This window comes from Euprymna scolopes, chromosome 15 (genome assembly GCF_053919585.1).
Source record: "Euprymna scolopes isolate OS-2025 chromosome 15, ASM5391958v1, whole genome shotgun sequence".
Classification (NCBI taxonomy): Eukaryota; Metazoa; Mollusca; class Cephalopoda; order Sepiida; family Sepiolidae; genus Euprymna; species Euprymna scolopes.
In genome coordinates, this window is record NC_136496.1 from 89,532,874 (window position 1) to 89,554,707 (window position 21,834).

The 21,834-nt window shown below is 32.4% G+C and overlaps 1 protein-coding gene across 1 annotated transcript in view; it reads right to left on the reverse strand.

The window, feature by feature from the left end:
* Nucleotides 1-208: 208 nt before the first annotated feature.
* Nucleotides 209-21,834, reverse strand: part of LOC145293979 (uncharacterized) — a 216,152-nt gene continuing 194,526 nt past the window's right edge. Inside the window, exons 8-13 of the mRNA XM_080140864.1 lie at nucleotides 14,641-14,712; nucleotides 12,920-13,091; nucleotides 11,372-11,584; nucleotides 10,506-10,622; nucleotides 5,779-7,025; nucleotides 209-2,057 (exon numbers count right to left, since the gene is read on the reverse strand). Of these exons, the coding sequence (XP_079996990.1) occupies nucleotides 1,230-2,057; nucleotides 5,779-7,025; nucleotides 10,506-10,622; nucleotides 11,372-11,584; nucleotides 12,920-13,091; nucleotides 14,641-14,712 (2,649 nt within the window). The 3' untranslated portion in view covers nucleotides 209-1,229. The remainder of the gene's footprint in view (nucleotides 2,058-5,778; nucleotides 7,026-10,505; nucleotides 10,623-11,371; nucleotides 11,585-12,919; nucleotides 13,092-14,640; nucleotides 14,713-21,834) is intronic.

Genomic DNA, 21,834 nt, shown 5'->3' on the forward strand with positions numbered 1-21,834 from the left:
AGCACCTGTGATGTTTTTCTTTTATTTATTTGTTTTTTTTTTTTAATAGCTTTCTTTTTTTTTTTTTTTTTTTTTTGGACAAAATTGCTATCCAAGTTTCAACTTTACTGTAAAAAATAAATGTAAAATCGATTTTTACTGTTGATTTCTTTTAATTTAAAAATATTTTATTTTAATGCAATTAAAATTAGATGATAAAGAGGCCAAGTTTATGCTGATAAACTTTTTTTTATTATTTTTAAAAAATAATTTTACTGGCAAGCTTATTTTCTATGAATAGTAATTAAAACAAAAAAATTAAATAAAACCAAAATATGAATCTTTTAAAAACATTTGGAGGGAAATTCATGATTTTTTTTTTTCTTAAAAAAGATGTCCTTTTAAAAATATTTCAAAATTTTTGTTTCGTTTTAAATTGTTAGGATTTATTCTTAATGTAATAAACCAAAAAAAAAAAAAAAAAAAAAAGTTGTGAAATGCTTATATAATTGCTTCATGTCCTTTTTTTTCTTTCTTTTTCTTGCTTAACAGGAAATAAAACATTCCCAGCTTAACATAAAAGATAAGATAACATTAGCATCACACTGTCAAAAGTTATAAAGAAAGAAAACTTTAAGAATATATAAAAGGAAGGAATCTGAGAAATTTGAATTGATGAAGAAAATGGAAGCGACAAAAAATAAAATTGAAAAGTGAAAGAAATGATCAAGTCGAAAGAAGACAATTATTTTTCAGTCATGTCTTTTTTTGTTGCTTTTTTTTTTGTTGTTTTTTTTGCAAATTTAAAAATAACAAAACGTGCAAAATAATTTTCTACAATATTCCTAATGGGCACATCACAAGTTTAAAAGATGCCAATGAAATTTGAAACAAAACTGAAATTAAAACTACTAAAAGCAGTTTTTGTATAGTCATTTTCTATCATTTTTATAAGTAGAATAATAAGGACAAGAATAATAAGAATAAGCATAAGGTTAATAATAAGGATAATATGAAGAAGGAAGGGATAACAAGGATAACAATAATAAAACAAAAAAGTAATTATAAAAAACTAACAAAGAGAAAAGACAAGTTTTAAAAAATATTCTTTTTAAATCAAATAAAAAAAATGTTAAAAAAAAAAAAAAAACAGAAAAAAAAATGCCCCCAAAATTAAAAAGTGCACACACATACACACACACACAAAAAAAGGACATTAGTTTAACGGGATTCAACCACAATGCCGCAAATCATGCAATTCCAATGTTTTCTTTAAGAGTTTTGTGTGGAATAGGATTTTCATTTTTATCATGGCCTCCACAAGACAGTTTAGTTGGAATCATGTGCTGCGTAGTGATTTGAAACGAATAATTGTTCGTAGACATGCTGCACGAGGGCATACAGGCGATCGAATGAGTCCATGAAGTTGGAAGAGGCGGACTGTAATTATTCAATGTGTGCGGTTCACTGTGATGATTGTTAAAATAACTGGGGGAAAGGCCACCAGAGTTCGGCGTGCCATTACACCCTGGGGTATAACCGCTAGCCACAAGTGCTCTGTCCAAATCAAAACTTTCGTTGTGCCAACTAAACGGACGATTTGTGTGAAACGTGAGCATGGTTCCCGTGCTGCTTGGATAGCAGGCCGACAACCTTCGGGTATCAGTGTCATGGCTCGAGGCCTGGCCGTTTTTCGAATCCGTAGACTTTATGGTGCAGTTGTCCGTTGAGCAGAAGCTGCTGCTGCCAGTACTGTTTTGCATGATTGAATGATCGTTAAACAGGGCTGTGATGAAAGGAACGGAAACACTGTCGGCCTCGGATCGGATTTTTTCAAGTTCTGGATGCAAGATCTCTTTTTGATTTTTCAGAGATATTTTTGTAGGTGATTTTGGTTTGGCATCCAAGTTGACGTTACTGCCTTCAGACTCTGCAGAGTTTGCTCCTCCAACCGAAAGTTGCTGATGCTGGCTTGCTGGAGAAGATTGTACAGATGGTTGTTGCTGCTGTTGCTGTTGTGAAGGTGGCGTAGCAACTGGAACTTGATGGTTGACTTCCAAACTGGAAAGTTCAGATGACTACAAAACAGAAAGAGGGGAAAAATAAATAAAATTTATAATAATGTGTGAAAAAAAAAATGAGCAAGGCAATCTGGCATTGCCCAGGATGTTTTTACATTTACATTGACAAAAATTTTACATTCACAAAAATGTTGCAACATTGTTAAAGAAGGGACACCAAGGATGAGGGTGGATAAATCATACAAGCAATTTTTACTAGATAGTGATAGTGAGTGGGGGTAATAGATGTAGAACAGACGAGGTAGCAGTGTCAGTCTTTCGTCTCCTTTAATCTCCTCTCCACACCATCATTATCACCTCCTTCTATGTTTTCCTTGGCCATATCGGTTATAGTCAGCTAATGTACTTCAACTTTTGGTGTAGTGCTACTGGAAGTGGTGACAAGGCAAATCAGTTCCTTCAATTTTATTGTTCTTCAGTATTTCTATTGTGACGTGATTTATTGAAATAAAATACAAGAAAACGACATTATCGAAAAGCATACAATAAAAATTAAAGTTATACAGATAAAAATAACAGTCTTTATTAAATAGTTTATTACTTAAAAAGATTTTTAAGTGTTTTCAATAATTATTGAATTAATTTGGAATTCTTATTGAGATGAGTAATTTGTATAACTTACTTTAATTGTTTTTATGACTTACAGTATTTCATAATTTGTATAATTTATTTTATTTCATTATTTGTTTAATTTATTTTATTTAATTATTTGTTTAATTTATTTTATTTCATTATTTGTATAATTTATTTTATTTAATTATTTGTATAATTTATTTTATTCCATTATTTGTTTAATTAATTTTATTTAATTATTTGTATAATTTATTTTTATTTAATTATTTGTTTAATTAATTTTATTTCATTATTTGTTTAATTTATTTTTATTTCATTATTTGTTTAATTTAATTTTATTTAATTATTTGTATAATTTATTTTATTTAATTATTTGTATAATTTATTTTTATTTAATTATTTGTGAACTATTATCCTCACCTTCTAGTTATTGTTTCACAACGTTTCAACCAATTATTCCTTTGGCCTTCATCAGGTGGTTAACCGCAACGGGATAGGAATGTCGAATGGATGCAATTGAGAGATTCGACATTCCTATCCCATTGCAGTTAACCACCTGTCTTCAATAAAAAATTTTTAAAAAGAGCGCAAAAAGTGTTTTCAATAATTCTTAAAAATATATATATATATATATATATATATAATTCTTAAATAAAATAAAACTGAAAAACCTTTTCAATGATTATTATTAAAAAAAAAAAAAAAAAAAAAAAAAATACATACACAGGGGAGATACAAGAGTGAGAAAAAGTGAAGGAACTGATTTCTCTTGTAACCGCTTCTGGTAGTGCTACACCGAAAGTTAACAAGTACACAAGCTGACTATAACCACCATATCCTATGAACTAAACCTGCTGCCTCAACTGTTCTACATCTACTAACCCAATAACTCTCATCCATTTATTTCAATGTGACCATACCAACAAAGTCTTCTGTTTAGACACCTCTCTCTATAGTGTCCAAATTCAATTTTTCTCTATGGTCATCTCAACTATGCCTGTCTTTTTAAGACTCATAATACACAGCCACTGTATCATTTTCATAAGCATCTCATGTCCTTAACCCTCGCCAGCCAGGTTTCAAACAAAACCTTTCTCTCTTTATAAATGTATAATTCTTTTTCCAAGACTAACCTAGCTCTGGGCAAGTCTTTGTTTATCCTTCTTTCTCTTAATTAAGTCCATCACTTCCACTTATGTTTTCCTTGTCCTCTTGTGAGCTGAACCTGCTACCTCTACTCTATATCTATGAACCCAAAAACTTTTATTCATTCTTTAATGCAACCATATCAACAAAGTCTCCTGTTCTGCCCCCTTCTCATACTATTCAGATTTAATCTTTGTGAAATCATCAGATCAGATCTAAGCCTGTCTTTGAGACACATTGCACTTTCATCGTATAATTCTCGTATCATTTCTTTTTCCATGCAATGCATGTTGTCTAAAATAATGTACAAAATATTCGCTTACTCTTCTAATTATATGCTAATCGTTTTAAAAATATTACCTATAAAAATTTGCAAATACTTTTATTTGTATAAAATAGTACCTTCATTCAAGTGTTTGTGTATAGACCAAGATGAGAGATCCAACATTTTGGTTTTTTTTATTAGTAACAAGATTTCTAGTCAGGCAACATCTTTTTAGCTGCTAACACTTCTATTTTTACTGCTCAGAAACAATTTCAAGCCGAAAGGGGATTCTAAACCAATTTATTTTTCAACTAAGGTTCTATATGATATCACAAATTTCATTTGGTTTATAAGTTTTTGTAGAAAAAGTCTTAATTTAGTGTTATTGAAACTATTTTTTAGCCATTATCTATATATTTTTAAAAGTGAGAATGTGTGTGCATGAGGACAACTCTCAACCTATACACTCAACAAATTTTTTTATCTACAGACTTGAAATTTGGTATATATGATATTCATACATGTGAAAAACTTATTAATTAGTTTTCATCCGGAAAAAAGAGCTGCTAAGGGGTCAAAATTAAAAAATTGTATGAGGTGGGGGAGTCATCAGATTTGTCAACTGTTTCACGACTGCACATGCAAATTGTTCACATGACAGCTTCCTTATTTTAAGAATAAGTAGGTTTGAAAACACTTTTTAAAGATTGTGGCAAGCTGGCTTAATGGTTATTGTACTTGACTCACTTGCTTTGATCTCAACTTTAGTATCTTTTTTTTTTTTTTTTACTTACAATGAGTGAATTGTCTAGAAAAAAATCAATACTTGCACGCACGTCTCAGTTTCTGCATAAACTAAAATAGAATATTTAGGGGTATTTTAGGACCAGGACAACGCTGGGCAATCTGTTAGTTAATTAAAAAAAATGTCAAATTTGCAAGTTAGTTTCATACATTTTATCAAAATTTCATGTCACTCTTTAAGGTTTTCTTTTTATATTGGAAGCTTTATTTATTCAAAAAGTACTATTTAAAAAAAAAAATAAAAAAATAATTTGTTGAACAAAAATTGTTTAAAAGTCTAAATTACATTTGTTTTATCTATTTTTAAAAATCTCTATCGGTGCATGAACCAAAACATGGATTCCATGAACAAACTTTTTTCCAAGAACTGCCCAGCAGTGGAATTCTGTTCCACTGGTCTACTTTCCAGCAGACTGCAATATCATTGTCTTCAAGTCCAACATAAACAAGTTCTTATGGAACCGCCCTCATTAATCTAATTATATCAAATTTCCACCACAAACGATTACTACACTACTGTCCTAAGGACTACCATACACACATTAACCCTTATCCTCGACTGGCCTCTGTGCCTTGATAAGTAGTGACCCCTTTGTAAGAATCTTTTGCAAAAAAACATCTTTTACATTATATACTCTGTATTGAGCTCATTGTGAAGAAATTGGAGCTTCGGTTTTACTTTTGGCAGTTTCTTAATTTTAGCTTCCCTTCGTAGTCCTCACATTTTACGAGTGAAGTATTTGACAAAGGGGAAAGAATTGCTGTGTCCTGGGCCATAACCTGTCCATTTGCTAGTTTTTTTATCATGAACTGATATTTTTTATATTCTTAAAAAATTTTTACCTCATTACATCAAGTGACTTCATGCCTGGTCTGAAGCAATTTCCATAAAATAAAATTTTTTAAAATAAATAATTTGGGTTATCTTACCTGATTCCTGACCATATTTGCTGACTGGTCAGCAGGCATAACACCAGCACCCTTGTCCATTAAGGTGGAAGCGATAGCCTCCACTGGCTGAGTGTGTCCATTTAAATCTAAAACATCCGATGAAGAAGAGGGAGCAGCAGCAGATGGAGTGGGAAGGACAGTCAATAAACTGGCATCGTTGGGCCGTTGTGATGGAAGTTCACACCGCAAGATGTCTGGTAGATTATGTTTTGGCCCAATAGCCTCCATGGTGCTAAAACCACGGCAATCGTTACTGGCCAATGGTTGGATGGCATCACCCAGCCAGGCTGGGTGATCAGAGGGCAAATTTTTCCACTGTTGGTTGGCTGGTATCGAGCTTGCAAGTTGATCAGCAAGATTTTTGTTCCAGGCATCTTGGACCGAAGTGTCACCATTTGCTGCCCATGCTCCTGCTATTGGAGTTGGAGCTAGTTTGTCAGCTGAAGATGGGGGCAAGCCATTACTTGTTGCCCATGAAGGCATAGGTTCCAGGGTGACCGGTCTAATAGATGAGTTCCCCCAAGCAACCATATGATCAAGAGCCGCACCTGTTGTGGAATTAAGGTTCTGATTAGACGATGGTGGACTGTAGTTGATGACTGGGATTGAAACCCGATTTTTTGGCAGCATCCTCGGTTCCATGTTTGGCGGATGTGACACAGGAAGTGGGGGTGGAAGAGAGTATTTATTTGCACTGGGATCAGTCTTTGGGGTTTCGGTTGGCATTGGGGTTGGGTCTTTTGTAGCATCGGTTTCCACATGCAATAACCTGTGCTGTTTGAAGCTGTCCTTTCGGCTAACATTGCGGCTAACTGGCTTGCTTGGTTTCTCACAGGGGGATGATGGCTGTGGCAGAGCTGCTTGTGGAGGTCCATTTATTGCATACTTTAGAGGGATCTTACTACTGTATAAAATTTGCTGGGTGCTAGGAGTAGGTGGGTTGACTAACTGGGGTTGTGGACTTGGCTGTGGGGTCTGTTGCTGTTGCTGAGGTGGTGGTGGTGTTGGTTGTTGCGGTGGTGGTTGCTGCTGTTGTGATTGCTGTTGTGGTAGCAGGTGACTTCGGTAGCTGCCACCGCTGTTTGTTTGAGACAAAGGTGAGTGTGGACAGCTATTCTTGGAACTTGGGCTATTTGCAGAGCGGTTTGTAGATTTGTATAATTCCAGTGGACCATTGTCAAATTTTGGACTTCTATTGCTGGATACAGGAGCTGCCAGCATATAATCTGCATAAATTAAAAAAATGAAAAATGTGTTATGTGCGTATCTATGTAATAATTTATGTAAATACAAGTAAAAATAAAAACTACCCATCATAAGGTGGCTATTCACTAATCTCACTAAGTATTCTTTTTAAATGCGTACCAACTTACATTTCTTTAATTACCTCCCTTGAAAATTAATGCATGAAAATTAAAATTGTATCCTTTTCTATTAAATAACTACAATAATATTCTTAATATTGACAAAACTATTGCATATGTTTTTATTTTACAACCTCAAATCACTTATACCTCTAAGTGTATATATATATATATATATATATATATATATATATATATATATATATATATATATATATATATATATATATATAGAGAGAGAGAGAGAGAGAGGAAATTTATTACTGTGAGTCCAGAATGGAATTTAAAGTAGTAGGAGTGTATATAATAAGGGGGGTTATAATTAAATATTAATTATGTGTTAATTCTTATATACGTTTTTCTAGTTTATAACGGTTTTAATTTTAAACCATTATAAACTAGAAAAACGTATTTAAGAATTAACACATAATTAATATTTAATTATAACTCCCCCTCTTATTATATACACTCCTACTACTTTAAATTCCAACGTCCTCTCCCTTCCACTCCCCCTTCTTTTCTAACTCCCCTTCATCTACGATTTTTCCATTCTTATTTGATATTATAACTTAGTCCATCTATGAATTCTGACGATGCTAGTTGGATATTTCCTCTTCTTTTTGAGAATTTTCCTCCAGCTGAAACAATGTAAACTCATTCTGGACTCACAGTAATAAATTTCATATATACTGCTCTGGCTACACATTGAGCACTCTAGTCCGGTTTTTTCACCACTGGTAAATATATATATATATATGAAAATTGGGCACATTACAAATGATTCACAACAAACATTAATTTAAAAATTATTCCTGCAAATTAGGCCTACAGATGTGTTTGAGTACTTGCTCTCCATTATATAATTTGAAAACACTATATTGTATTATTGATTTAAATAAAGCAATCCATTTTTTTTTTTTTTTTTTTTTTTGTTATGGTTATTCAGGTGTGATGGTGCAAGTCCAGAATTCAAACAAATTTTATAAAACAAAAACACAGAAGAATCTTTATGATGTATGTACCCGTCATGGAAGGAAAAAATTTATTTTCTATATAAAAAAAATACAAAATCAATCTGCATAGTTCTTGGAATGTGACGTTGGAGGACGGGTTCGTACGTTAAAGATTTTCCTGTATTTTTGTTTCTTTAATTGGGTTGAATTCTGGACAAGGACTAATGTGATAAATGAAAAGTTTTTTGCACTTATTCATTTAGATAAAATTCTCAGAGTTTTTTTTTTAATTTGAATTTTTTATTTTATATTATTTTGTTCTAGCTGGGGATGAGGCATCCTACTGGAGGCAAGATATTCACCCATTATTTCATACATTCCAACGGAGATTTTTTTTTTTTTTTTTTTTTTTAAATTCTAACTGTCCCTTTAAATGCAATTATTTGTATCTCTCTTGCACTTAGTTAACCAGATATATTTGCCAGGTAGATTTTGAAATTCTTTTTCACGAGTCCAGTTGCTCCTATAGCAATAATTATAAAATTTTGTGGACCGTCTGGGTGTCCTAGCTTGCTTGAATCTTGTAATAAATAATTTTACCAGGAATTTTTCATAAGTTTTGGTTTCAATTTCAGCTGATGGCACCCAAGTCTTTTTTTTTTTTTTTTTTTTTTTTTAAATCACTACTACATATCAAGTACAATATTATTTATAATAATCATAATACAGAACTCTATGATGATATTTAAGAAATCTGCATAAATTATTATATTTAAATATATTTTATGACTGAGCAAGACTGGGTACCACTGCTAATAATTACTAGAACGAAGGAGACCTTCCTCTTTTCATGTTGTACATTTTTTCAGAATCCTTCTCGTCAGTGATCTTTGAAATTATATACTTATTAAATAGCATAAATCAATCGCTTTTGAACTTTACTAAAATTCTAAGAATCGTTTTGTCATGCAATAAATGATCAAATTGGACAAAATGGTCTAAAATTATTAAGACTTCATCATGTTAGTCATTCTTATAAGTAAACTTCCATCACTTGAATTGGAGTCACTTACCTTGAGTGAATCTTTAATGTAAGGAAATAGTTTAAATATACTAAAAATGGTATTTGTACAGTTTAATCAAGACATTAAAAAATGAAAATATTGAAAAAAAAAATTATATTGTACATATTCACTATGGAATAAAGTTTTCATACCCCCCCAAAAATCACTTAATTTGATCAGTTTTTTTTTACTGAGGAAAATCAAATTTTAATGAGATCGATCGAGTAGCAGCCATCTTTTTTTTTTCCGCTTATGAGAAGGGAGCACCAGGGGAGATAACTCTAATCACTGCTTAAAGTTTGTCAAAATTATTTTTAAACATGGGCAGAAAAAATTACCTAGATAAATTTTTTAGAGTTTTTTTTTAAAATTTATTTTACAGTTTCTCTGTCTTTTTTTAATCCTTTTCATTTTATCCTTTATTAATCAATTTTTCGTTTAAAGGCACCCCCACTCTTTGTGTCCATAAACAGGCAAATGGCGACGATAGATCGATCTCATTAAAATTTGATTTTCCACTTTAAAAAAAACTACTTGATCAAATTAAGTGAATTTTTTTTCCAGAGAACTTAATTCCATAACAGGTATGTACAATATAACTTTTCAATATTTTCATTTTTTTTAATGTCTTAATTAAACTGTATAAGTAGCCTAAAAATTTAACAAAATTATAATTATCTCTGTAGTATAATGTATTAAGAATCTGTAAAGCTTAGTATTAATTTATGAAAACACTAGCAGAGAGACTTAACATTGTCCAGGATTACTTCCAATACTTTTATTGTCATCGAAATCTGTGAACTCACCTGTTTTTCAATCAAATCGATTGATTGCCTGCTTCAGTCGGGGACCTACCACGATGCACCAAGAGAAAGTTTCACATGCATTTCTATAGTGACATAGTCCACAATACATTGTAGTCTACACTGCACTAATGTTGATTTTATAAAATTATTTTTATATAATGGTTTGGATAGCAAACAGTTCAATAGCCTGATATTGTTTGTCTTTGCAAAACAGCCACTTATATGGGATACTACTTAACATATTTGTGTTCTTATGAGTAATATAATTGATGAAAAGTCATAGGCACATAGCAGCATCAACAGAGGGCTACAAGTAATTAATATATGCTGGTCTTTGATAAATTTGTGTTCCAATTCTGAACAAGAACTAAATCAGATTTTGGATACAAATTTGTGATGAACAGCAAAAAAAAAAACAAAAAAAAAATACAACGCAAGAGTTCTGAATCATAATTTTAAGGTTTTAAACAATTTTAGAGAATTGACAATAATTTTCAAAAATGGCCTTCATTAAAATACCTTGTAAATTTGTGACAGTTTCTCGAGGTGGGATTGTAAATTTGTTTCGGCTTTGATTAGGAGTGCTTAACACATTGGCTCTTGGAGGACTGTCAATTAGGATTTCATGGCCGTTATCTGGAATTAAAGTAAAAAAAATGTTATTTATTTTTTTTTTTTTGCAGGATTAATTGTAAGACATTAAAGCACAAGAAATGTTTTTTTGTTTTTTTTTATTAGACATGCAATAAGATACAGGGAAAAATTGAAGTTTAGTATTTAAATTAGGGGGAAAAATTATGTTTCCATAGCTGATTATAGAAAATCTGTTCAGAATGATGTCCAAGGAAGAATTATAGTCACAATTTATTAGGAGAAAGAAAAAGAGTTGCAGATTACATGTCCTAAAAAAAGGAAAGTTTCAGGAAAACAAGAGAGCTTGATTAAAATCTAAAAAAAAAAAAAAAAAAAAATTATAAAAATGATTCAGAAGAAAACTAATTAAACGTAAAAATAAAATTTATCAAGTTTTTATCGTATGTTTTAAAGTGGAAAAGTTGTGACTAATTCAGTCTGATAAACTGTTTTATCTCCCTTGACTTGAAGGTCCACCATTTTCAAACAAAATGTAACTGGACGATTTTTTGTTAAAAAACACAATTTCTGCAATTTTTGGAATTACACTAATTTCGACATGACAAGTAAGTACCTAATATTTTCACCTGAAATGTGTTGGTTTAAAAGCACACCAATCTACACAAGCATCAAAAATGAAAAATCATATAACATACAATTTATACTTTTGTACGATGGAGGGCGTTTATATTTAAGAGTAAAAAAAAAAAAAACCCTGAATTCTTGTCAACACAGAATGAATGTTGGTTTACCGTCGTTTTCATCAAAACTGACAGTGACCTTATCACTGACAATTCCTGATGTTGTATTGGAGCTTGTATCACTGACGACCGAACACCGCTGTACAACACCCGTCTCTGATCGGCCACTATTGGTAGTTGGAGTACAATAAGACATCAGACCACCATTGACCACCAAATCACGGGCATCACTGTAGATATACGATTCACGATACCTTCTTTTATCTGAGGATGGAAAAAAAAAAAAAAAAACAATGATCTTTTGTCTCCCTTTTTATTTTATATATATATATATATATATATAATTTTATTCTTGGAGCTTATTCAACCTTTAAATAGGAAAATAAAAGTCACAAGTCTTTTATTGAAAAACACTTTCTTCGCCAATCTCATACAATCACTGCATTAGTTTGCATCTAAGAACATACTAGTTTTAACATAAGGGATCATCAGTTGTTTACTATAAAAAACTGTTTTATGGGTTTAAAAATAATGCAATATTTCATCTCATGGCTCTCCAGCAATCGAAAAAATATTAAAAAAATTTTTTTAAATAAAATATGAAAATTGGGATAGAGGTGAGTCTAACGGCTTAATCCTTTAAAATAGGGATTATGAATGCATTCATATGTATAAGAAATGTCTTTCGCCATCTGAATAGCAACTATTTTTGGAATATTTTTAAATGATATTTGAATTTGTCCAAATGGTTACGAAACAATTGTAATGCGTAAGGAAATACACCATATGATGTTCTTATTTTATATTTGGTTGCCTTGATTTTACAAATAAATATATAGCTCACTCCACAGCATTAAACAGCCTTGATTATTGGGTTAATACTCTCCTTCACTCTTGAATTAACTCAGTCCACCAAGTACTACTTCTCTCTACTTACTCTTCAAATCGCTTTCTCTTTGGTTAAACTCACAGGCTAGACTTTTTCATCTGTGCCTAGTCGCACAGAAATTTATTTCTTGGACCATTTAAAACTCCAACAACATGCATTCGGATTACCACAAACTTGGATATTTTACCTTCATCACCTTCTTGGATTCACTGGATTTGAACTCAACAACCATGGGAACAACCTTTAACGTGGAACCAACTTTCCTTTTTACCCCTCTCCATCTGTTTCATTGTTTTATACTTCATTTGTACGCTAGTATGATCCTTTTCATACTCTATTTCTTTAAATACTTTACAGGCAAAATCTCTTTATGCATTTTGCTAATTCCTTCCTCTAACGAGAAGGAAAGTATTTCTTCGAAACTCCATAGATTTAGGACTTTCACCTCTATTTGTGTTTCCTTTCCAAATAATAAATATGTTTTTAACTCTTACTAAAGTGTTTCTCAACATATTTTATTAAACCTATATATATATATATATACACACACACACACACACACAAGCACATCTACATGTATTAAAGATTTTCTTCATTTTTAGACACATTGTTTACTTTGAAAATATGAAATCATAGAAGCTGTCACAATGCAAATATTTATTTTTTTAATTAGAGCGAGAGAACAAGAGTGAGCTGATGTCAAGACATACCTTCAGCTTGCAGGTGGCGAATTTCCATTAATTTGGGTTCCAGTTCTAAATGAAACATGTGAGTATTACGACAAATAGAGAGAATATATTTTGACTTGGTATCGCTTTCTGTATAGTAAGTAAATTTGCGTCCTTCCGGCCGGCCGACAGAACGGATCTCAAACTTCTTTTTCTGGAAAACAGAAACAGACAAAGCATATTATAAACTTTGAGATGAACATTGATAATTTTTTCTATTACATACACCATATATTTTCTGCGTATAAGGCAACCATCAGATAAGTCAGGGTACAAAATTGGAGCAAATTTTAATAAATTTATCATATATCGGTTGTATAAGACAACTGCTAAATCACGAAACCATGTTTGTTTAGTCTAGGCTAGAGATTGACCCCCCCCCCCCACCCACCCCCCATATGTTATGAAATATTGGTTTTTAAAGATGATTTTTTTTTATTTTAAGGGTCATCTTATACACCAAAATATACAATATATATACATATGTATAAAGCACTTTGTGTGTGTGTGTGTGTGTGTGTGTGCGTTTTCTATGGATTCCACAAATATTTCTTATGTGTCTGGCAATGTTCTTAGGTTTTGTATTAAAATGCTCCTGATAAGTATCAATCATCAAAAAAATCCAATTAAAGAAGAAACAGTCCAATTTTGACAAAAGTTAACATTGTTACAGCCTAACATCACAAATGCATTTTAGAAATTTTATCACTGCACAAATAGCAGGGCCAAGGGTATAAAACCAACAGCAGGTTCTTTGATAAGACAGGGGTATGTTCAAAATGAATGTTTCTGTTTAGAGCACATTTGAACCATGATATCTGACTTTTGCATTTAAAACTTTAATTCAAGCCCTTGTATAAAAATAATTTTATAAAATCAACCACAGGTTCTATACATTACAATGTATTCTGAATTAAGTCACTTTGGGGAGGCATGTGAAGTTTCATTCTGGTGTACCATGGTGGGTACCTGACTAGAGCAGGCAATCAATCAATCTGATTGAAAAACGTGATTTCACCGATTTTGATGACAATAAAATTAATGGAAGTGTGAAATATTCGTTGATCCTCATTCAATCCTAGGCAACGTCATCTCTTCCTGCTAGTATATATACACACACACACACACACACACACACACACACACACATATATATACACAAACACATTATATATATATATATATATATATATATATATATATATACACACACACATATAAACTATTTCTTCAAAGTGCACAATTGATGTGTAGATCTTTTATAAATAAAATTAAATATTAAAATTTCGTTTTTTCTTTTTTTTTTTTTAAATAGATTCAACTGAGAATTTCAAATTCTGAAAATACTTCTTCACATTTAACACTAGACGATGGAATACAAAATTCCAAACCATAATCCAGTACTAAAAATTCAAGCGACAACTTCTGAGAGGATAGATTTAGGACATTGTTGCTTACATTTGGGTTTGTGGAATACCCAAACTTTTTGTGTATTAAATGTTGCAATTTATTACTCAGTTGAAGAACTATTTTTTTTTTTTTTTACAACCACGCTCTTGTATAGTTGCAACATACTGTGTAAATGTGTAAGAAGGATATCATACCTACATGCATATGTCATTTTTTTTTCTTCAGAGATGTTATCTTTAAAATTTTATGGATTAAGATATTGAGAGATAGAAGTTATGCAAACGAATACTTACATCGAAATACAACTTTTCAATATCTGGCCAGAGAAACGTTGATAAAAGATTTTTGAAATTGCCTTTCATTTCCTGAAAAAAAAATTCAAGAAAAGACTATTGAATTTTTATAATAAAAGATTCAAATTAAGGATCAAATCGTATTATTTGGATTCTTCAAACGTCTTCTCATCTTGAATGTTATTTGCACAGTGTTTCAATCGATGCATCTTCCGAGTTTCTTCAGATGTACCTTGCCTAACTTGGTTGGTTGTTTTTGCCTTACGGCATATCAACTATTCTCAGGTTATTTAATGCCGAATCTAGTGATTTTGAGGAAGGATTTTTTAATGGAGTATATTTGTTTAAGTCGGATTCTATTTAACCCATAGTTGGGACCCTAACAGGTACTACCACTCCGGGTCAGAGTGGACCTGGAGCAATGGCAATTAAAGGGTAGCTCCACACTCCCCAAGGCCCGCAAGCTGGGGCCTCACCATCGGATATAGTTTTGGGTCATATCCAGGACTGTTGTATAAAGGGTTCTTTTTAAAGTTTTTTATAAAGGCCAATTTTTTTAAGATATGAGAGTATGGTGTGGGGATTGTTTTTATCAAATAACTCTTTAATATTGTTTTCTTTGTAGAATCGATTCCTTACTGTTACAAAATCAGTACATTCAATTAATATGTGTTTGATTGTGAGTGGTGTTTGACAAGGTATACAGATGGGTTGGCTTTCTTTTTTTAGGAGATATGAGTGGGTTAAGTGGGTATGGCCTATTTTTATTCTTGTTAGTTTGACTTCTTTTCTGTTTAATTTCGTATTTTGTTCTTGTTTTTTTTTTTTCATTTTTGGCATGATTTCATGAAGTTTGTTGTTAGGGTGTCCATTCCAGTAGGTTTGCCATTTCTCTGTTGTATATGCATTCATACGTCTTTTTAGATATATGTATGGAATTTTAAAATTTGCATCGATTGGGAGATTTAAGGCGTTTTTTGCTGCTGAATCTGCTAATTCATTACCTTTAATACCGGAATGGCTCGGTATCCAGCAGAAAATGATTTCTTTTTTTACTGTTTAGTTCAGTTAATTTTTGGAGTAATTTTGCAATTAGGGGGTTGTCCATCTTTTAATTTTTTAAATCGCTTTTAGAGTAGATTGGGAGTCTGAAAGGATTATAAATTTATTTTTTTTTGTTATTGGAGGCGAGTTTGAGAGCTAGGATTAGAGCATGTATTTCAGCACTGAAGACTGAGGTTTCTTTTGGGAGGTTTGATTGTTTTTTGATTGAAGTATTGCTGCACTGGCTGTTGCGTTATTTTGTTTAGACCCATCTGTATAGATGTGCGTGTGGTTGGGATACTTTTCTTTGATTTTATCGAGATCATCATGATAAGTTATTGGATGAGTATGTTTCTTTTCATATTTACTTAAACTTAGGTCGATGTTAGGGGATACGATTTTCCAAGGAGGGGTTTTGAGTAGGACAGTTTTGTGAATTTTGGTTATGGGTAGATTTGCTTCTTTGGAAATCGATTTTATTCTAAGTCCAAAGGTTTTGATTGCATTTTCTTTTTGGTCAAAAAGGTGTTTACGGTTTGGATTTAAAGTGCTATTGTGTGCTGAGTTTGTGGGGTTGGCTGTAAGTTTTGTGTAGTATTTTAGACCAAGGTTTTGATTTCTAAGCATTGGAGGAGGTTCATGTGCTTCTGCATACAGGCTTTCTACAGGGGAGGTTGGAAATGCTCCTAGACTAGTCTTAGTCTGGAGTGTCATATTGTGTTGAGGGTTTTTAGATATGACTTTCTGGTGGATTGATATATGAAACTACCATAATCTATTTTTGATATAATTAATGCTCTATATAGTTTGAGTAGTGTGTTCTTGTCAGCTCCCCAATCTGTATGGGCGATGACACGTAGGAGTTGTAATTACATTTGGTTTTGATGTGATTGATGTGTGGAATGAAATTTAGTTTTTTGTCAGAAGTGATTCCCAGGTGCTTGTGTTTGTTTACGAATGGAATTTTTTCGTCTTCAATCTGTAAGGTTGGGTCAGGGTGGAGTTTGCATTGGTTACAGAAATGGATGCATTTTGTTTTAGTTTTGGAGAATTTTAAACCATTTTTAGTTGCCCATTTTTAATTTTATTTATGCTATGTTGTAGTTTTCTTTCAATAGTGTGAGTGTATTTAGATCTGTAGCTGATTGAGCAGTCATCTACATATAAGGAGCTATGTATATCAGGAGAGAGTTCTTTTATAATGCTATTGATTTTTATGTTAAAGATAGTTGTTGATAATATGCTGCCTTGGGGCACTCCTTGATTTTGTGGGTCTGATAAAGTCGAGTCTATGCGAACTTGGAAAGATCTGTCTGTTAGGAAGTTTTTATGAATTCAGGTAGTCTGCCTCTTAGTCCAATGTTGTGGAGATCTTTTATGATACCGTGTTTCCAGGTAGTTTCATATGCTTTCTCAAGATCAAAAAAAAAAAAAAAAAAAAACAGATGTTACGCGTTCCTTATTGATAAAAGCTTCTCTGATATAATTTTCGAGGTTAGTGATGTGGTCTATGCATCTGATTTTTTTGGTATCCACACTGGATTTTAGAAATTATTTTGTTGTCATCTAGATACCATAGTAGTTAATCATTCTTTCGAACGTTTTGCATAGGCAGCTTGTGAGAGCTATTGGTCTGTAGTTTTCTGGGTTTGATGTATCTTTTCCCAATTTGGGTATCGGTATTATTGTTGCATTTTTCCATGAAGTTGGGAAATCTTTTGTTTCCCATATTTTATTATAAATTTTGAGAAGGAGTTTTAATGATTTGGGCGGAATTTCTTTAAGGAAGCTGTAGTGCACTTCATCTGGTCCTACAGCTGAGTTATGGGATTTTTCTATGGCGGTTTCTAGTTCATTGAGTGAGAAGATTTCATTGTAAGGCTCTTGGTTTTTGGAGTTAAAGTTTATTTTGTACTTTTCTTCATATTTCTTAATTATTTGAAGTAGTGTTTTGATGATGAATTTTCGACAAAGGTTTTAGCTAGTGTGTTAGCAATATCTTTTTTATCAGTTTTCTGTTTATTTGTGAGAAGGTGTTTGATTGGATTCCGATTATATTTTCCAGTTATTTTCCTAATCATTTCCCAGACGGTTTTAGGTTTAGTGGTGATGTTGATTTTGTTGACAAATTGTTGCCAGCAGGATCTTTTGCATTCTTTAATTGTTTTTCAAGTTTTAGCTCTTTGGTGTTTGTATTCTATTAAGTTGTTCATTCTGGGTTGTTTTTTAAATTTTCTTAAGGCTGCCTTTCTCTGTCTAATGGCTGTTTTATATCCTGGATTGAACCATGGTTTGTTTGTTTTTTTTCCAAGAGGAGAATTTTTGGGTATGTATTTTTTGGCTTTTGTTATGAGTACTTCCGTGAATTATTCTATTGTTTGGATTTGATGTTCTGTTAATTTTAGTGAACAAAGTTCTTTAAATTTGGCCCAGTTAGCTTTGTTTGTGTTCCATCTGAGTATGTGGGGTTTTGGATGGAGTTACTGTAATTGATTATAATAGGGAAATGATCACTTCCACAGGGTTCTTCGTAAGTGCTCCATGTATAATCCAAGAAGCTTGATGGATCACACATGGTAAGATGGTAAGATCAATGGCACTAGTTGATCCATTTGCTGGATTTAAATATGTGGGATTTTTTTAATTGAGAAGGCATAAGTTATTTTTGTTAATTAATTGTTCAATTTTGTTTCATTTTGAGTTTGTGACTTCAGATCCCCATAACGTACTGTGGCAGTTAGTCTCCTAGGAGAATGAATGGTGAAGGTAGTTGGTTTATTAAATTTTCTAGTTCATTTTCATTTATTGGTTCATGAGGAGGGAGATATATTGAGCAGATTGTGATTGTTTTGTGTAATGTGACTTGAGTTGTAATTGCTTGGAGATTTGTTTTGACAGAGAAATTGCTTTGAGGTATGTTATTCCTTACAAGAATTGAGGTGCCTCCATTAGCATGAAGGTCTGTATTATGGAAATAGTTGTATTGTTAATAATTTGGCATTTTGAAATGGTTATTGTTTTGTAGGAAGGTTTCTTGTAAGCAGACAATGGCTGGGTTGAAGAGTGAGATAAGCATAAGAAGTTCATTATAGATCTTATTCCACGACAATTCCATTGGATAATTTATTGTGTTTTATTTCTATCCATGAGGTTCTTTAGTTTTCCTCTATTTTTATCTCTTTAGAAGTAGAGGGTTTATCTTTTTGTCGGAGTTTGTGTCTTTGGTGAAGTGTTTTGCTGGGTTTTTTCTTTTTTTTGTTTAATCTGGACGTCGATCTGGATCTTGCTTGAGATGTTGCTGTTTTAGCTTCTTGTTCATTTTTTCCCTCTTGATTACTTGTGTTTGGTTTCTTTTTTTTTTCTAGGGTGTTTTCGGTTTCCATTTTTTCTAGAATTTGGAATCTATTTTGAGTGTCTATTGTTTGGTTTTCTTCTTTTCTGGAACATTCTTTATTTGCCGTTTTATCATTGCTTTTGTTTTTATTAATTTCTGATGGTTGTTTTGTTGGTTTCTGTGATAATTTTTTAATGGTTCTGTTGTGGATGGAATATTATTTTCTTTGTTTGGATTTGTTATTTCTATTTTGTTTCCCAGATTTGAGTATTTTTCTTTTTGGCTATTTTGAAATTCTGGCCATTGATTAATGTTTAATGTAATCAGTTAGTTTATCAGTTCCCTATATTGATTATGTATTTCATTATGTTGGCATGGTTTAGTTGTCTTTTTTGTTGTCTCAGCATATGTGTTGTCTTTCCTGTACGTCTCAACTATTTTTCTGGCTTCTGGAAAGGTTGTGTTTTTTTTGGACTTTACTTTTATAATTTCTCTTTCTTTTTTATATGTTTTGTATATTTTAGAGAAGACCAGGTGATCTTCTTTGCAGTTAACGCATTTCACCTCATTTATGCATTTTTCTTCGGTGTGGTCAGGCTCTTTGTTGCTGCATTTTCCGCATATTTTTATTCCTTTACAGGCTTCTTTATGATGTCCATATTTTTGGCAATGGAAACATCTTAATGGGGCTGGGATATATTGGTCTACTTTTACATTTAAGTAGCCAATTTTTATTTCTTTAGGTATTGTTGGTTTGTTAAACGTAAATATGTATGTGTTGGTGGTTATTATTTTATTGTTTCTTTTTATGTTTATGAGGATGTGGTTGATTACTCCTTGTTTTTCTAATTCGGTTTTTTATTTCTTCTTCAGTTGCTAGTGATAGTTCATAAGTTCAAATTACTCCTTTCGAAGTGTTTAGTGTTTTATGGGAAAAGACTTTGCACTTGTACTCATGGAAGTTCTTCATTTTGAGTAGAGATTGAGCATCTCTAAGATAAGTTATCTCAACTAGTAAATTTCCATCTTTTGTTTTTTTTTTTATCATTTTTGGTTTACTTTTTGTGGATAATGTCTTTTCTATTAAAAAAGGTGATAAATTTCCAATTTTTTTATTTTCGATTAATTCAATAACCAAGAATCGTGGGAAGTTTCCTTCGTCTATAGTTGGAACGGTTTTTCTAGTTTTTAATTTTTTTCTTCATCTGAGCTTGAGAGGTCAGAGTCAGAGGAATGGTTTCTTTTAAGCGTTTTGAGGGGGATGTATTTGTTTTTATCAGCCATGGATTTTGAGATTTATTTTTCATCAACCACGCTCCCTACCCACCTCAGAGTCCAAAATTGGGGCATAATAAGGGGGAAACCCATTCGCCTTGACCATGTCAGGGCTACGTGGAGAATATACTCTTTTGGTAAGGAGTTTTCAAGTACTATATTTTCTGTTCGATATGTCCTCAAAAATACATTTGCTCAGATGAAGTGTTGAGTTCTGGTCTTTCCAATTGATTGACCCTTGCCACCGCCTTCTAGCACTTACTTGGTTTGCCTATTTTTTGTAGTGGGGGAAGAAAAATAAAAAAAAAAAAAAGATGGGAGTACCTTTAAGTTTCGTTCTTTGTTGTGGTAGTTGGTACTTTGGGTGTAAGTGCTAGGGCTTGGTGTGACTGGCCGATTGGTTGAATCGGGCCTCTCCGACCGCCCGTCTAGCCGAAGTAAGGGCCGAAGTAATGTGTTGCAGTGCCTAGACTTTTATGCACCCAGGTCTGGTTAGCTCAATCACCAGGATCACGTCCTAAGGCATTATGGGTAGCAACCCATGGCTAACTGGTTGCCCTATTGAGAGATTTTTACCTTCTGCAGGGGGGCAGTCAGCTTATTCTAGTGCCCTACCAACAGGGCAAAAAAAAAGGGGGGGGGGGGCAACGGGGGGGAGTAAGGAAGGAAAAGGAAAGGGGAAGGGAAGGGGTTTTTTGCTTTTGCAGAACATAATTATGTTTTACAAAAGAAAATAGAAAGCAAAAACAGAAAATCGATGTAGGTGCATTTCATCTCAGGAAGCCAATAGACAGCCTGATCTGGTAGCACTAGTTGCCTAACTTGGGAATCTTTTTGCCGACAAGGATCTGTGGCGCAGTATTTAGTGAGGACAAGGATTCCATGACATAGTGTACTTGGTAAAATTCAGTTGTGAAAGTTACATTCCTGGAGATTGACGATTCAATCCTAAGTGCAAGCAACTCAAAAAGATAATGACTAACAAAATGAAAGCATGCCACCTCCTGTGGATTAAATAATGGGTTCCATTTGTAATTCTATTATGATTCCTGAGTTTGACAAGATACACCTGAAGAATGTCAAAGGTTATATCAACTGAAATGTTGTTCAAATAATCCTTAAGATAAAAACAGTAGTCCGAAGAATCCAATATGAATAATCAATCCTCACCTAAAAAATTCACAACCATAAAAACTAATATATCAGACATTTTTTTTACAAGGAAAATTCTTAAAAAAAAAAAAAAAGCAAACAAACAAACCCTGCTTGTGTAGATAAATAATCTATTAAACCAACGCATTTCAAGTAAAAACATAATACTAATTTCAACATGATACATAAGTATGTAAATTCCAAAAATTATTATATCCAGTAGATAGTAGATATGATTTTGTTTTGTTTTTTTCTTAAAAATACCTCCTGAGATTGGTTGCTAAAAAATCTCAAACCCTTGATTTAAGTTGAAGGTTATCTCCCTTGTTTGTCTTACTGAACTGGTCACACAACCCTTCTACATTAAAACATACAATAAACTTGATAAA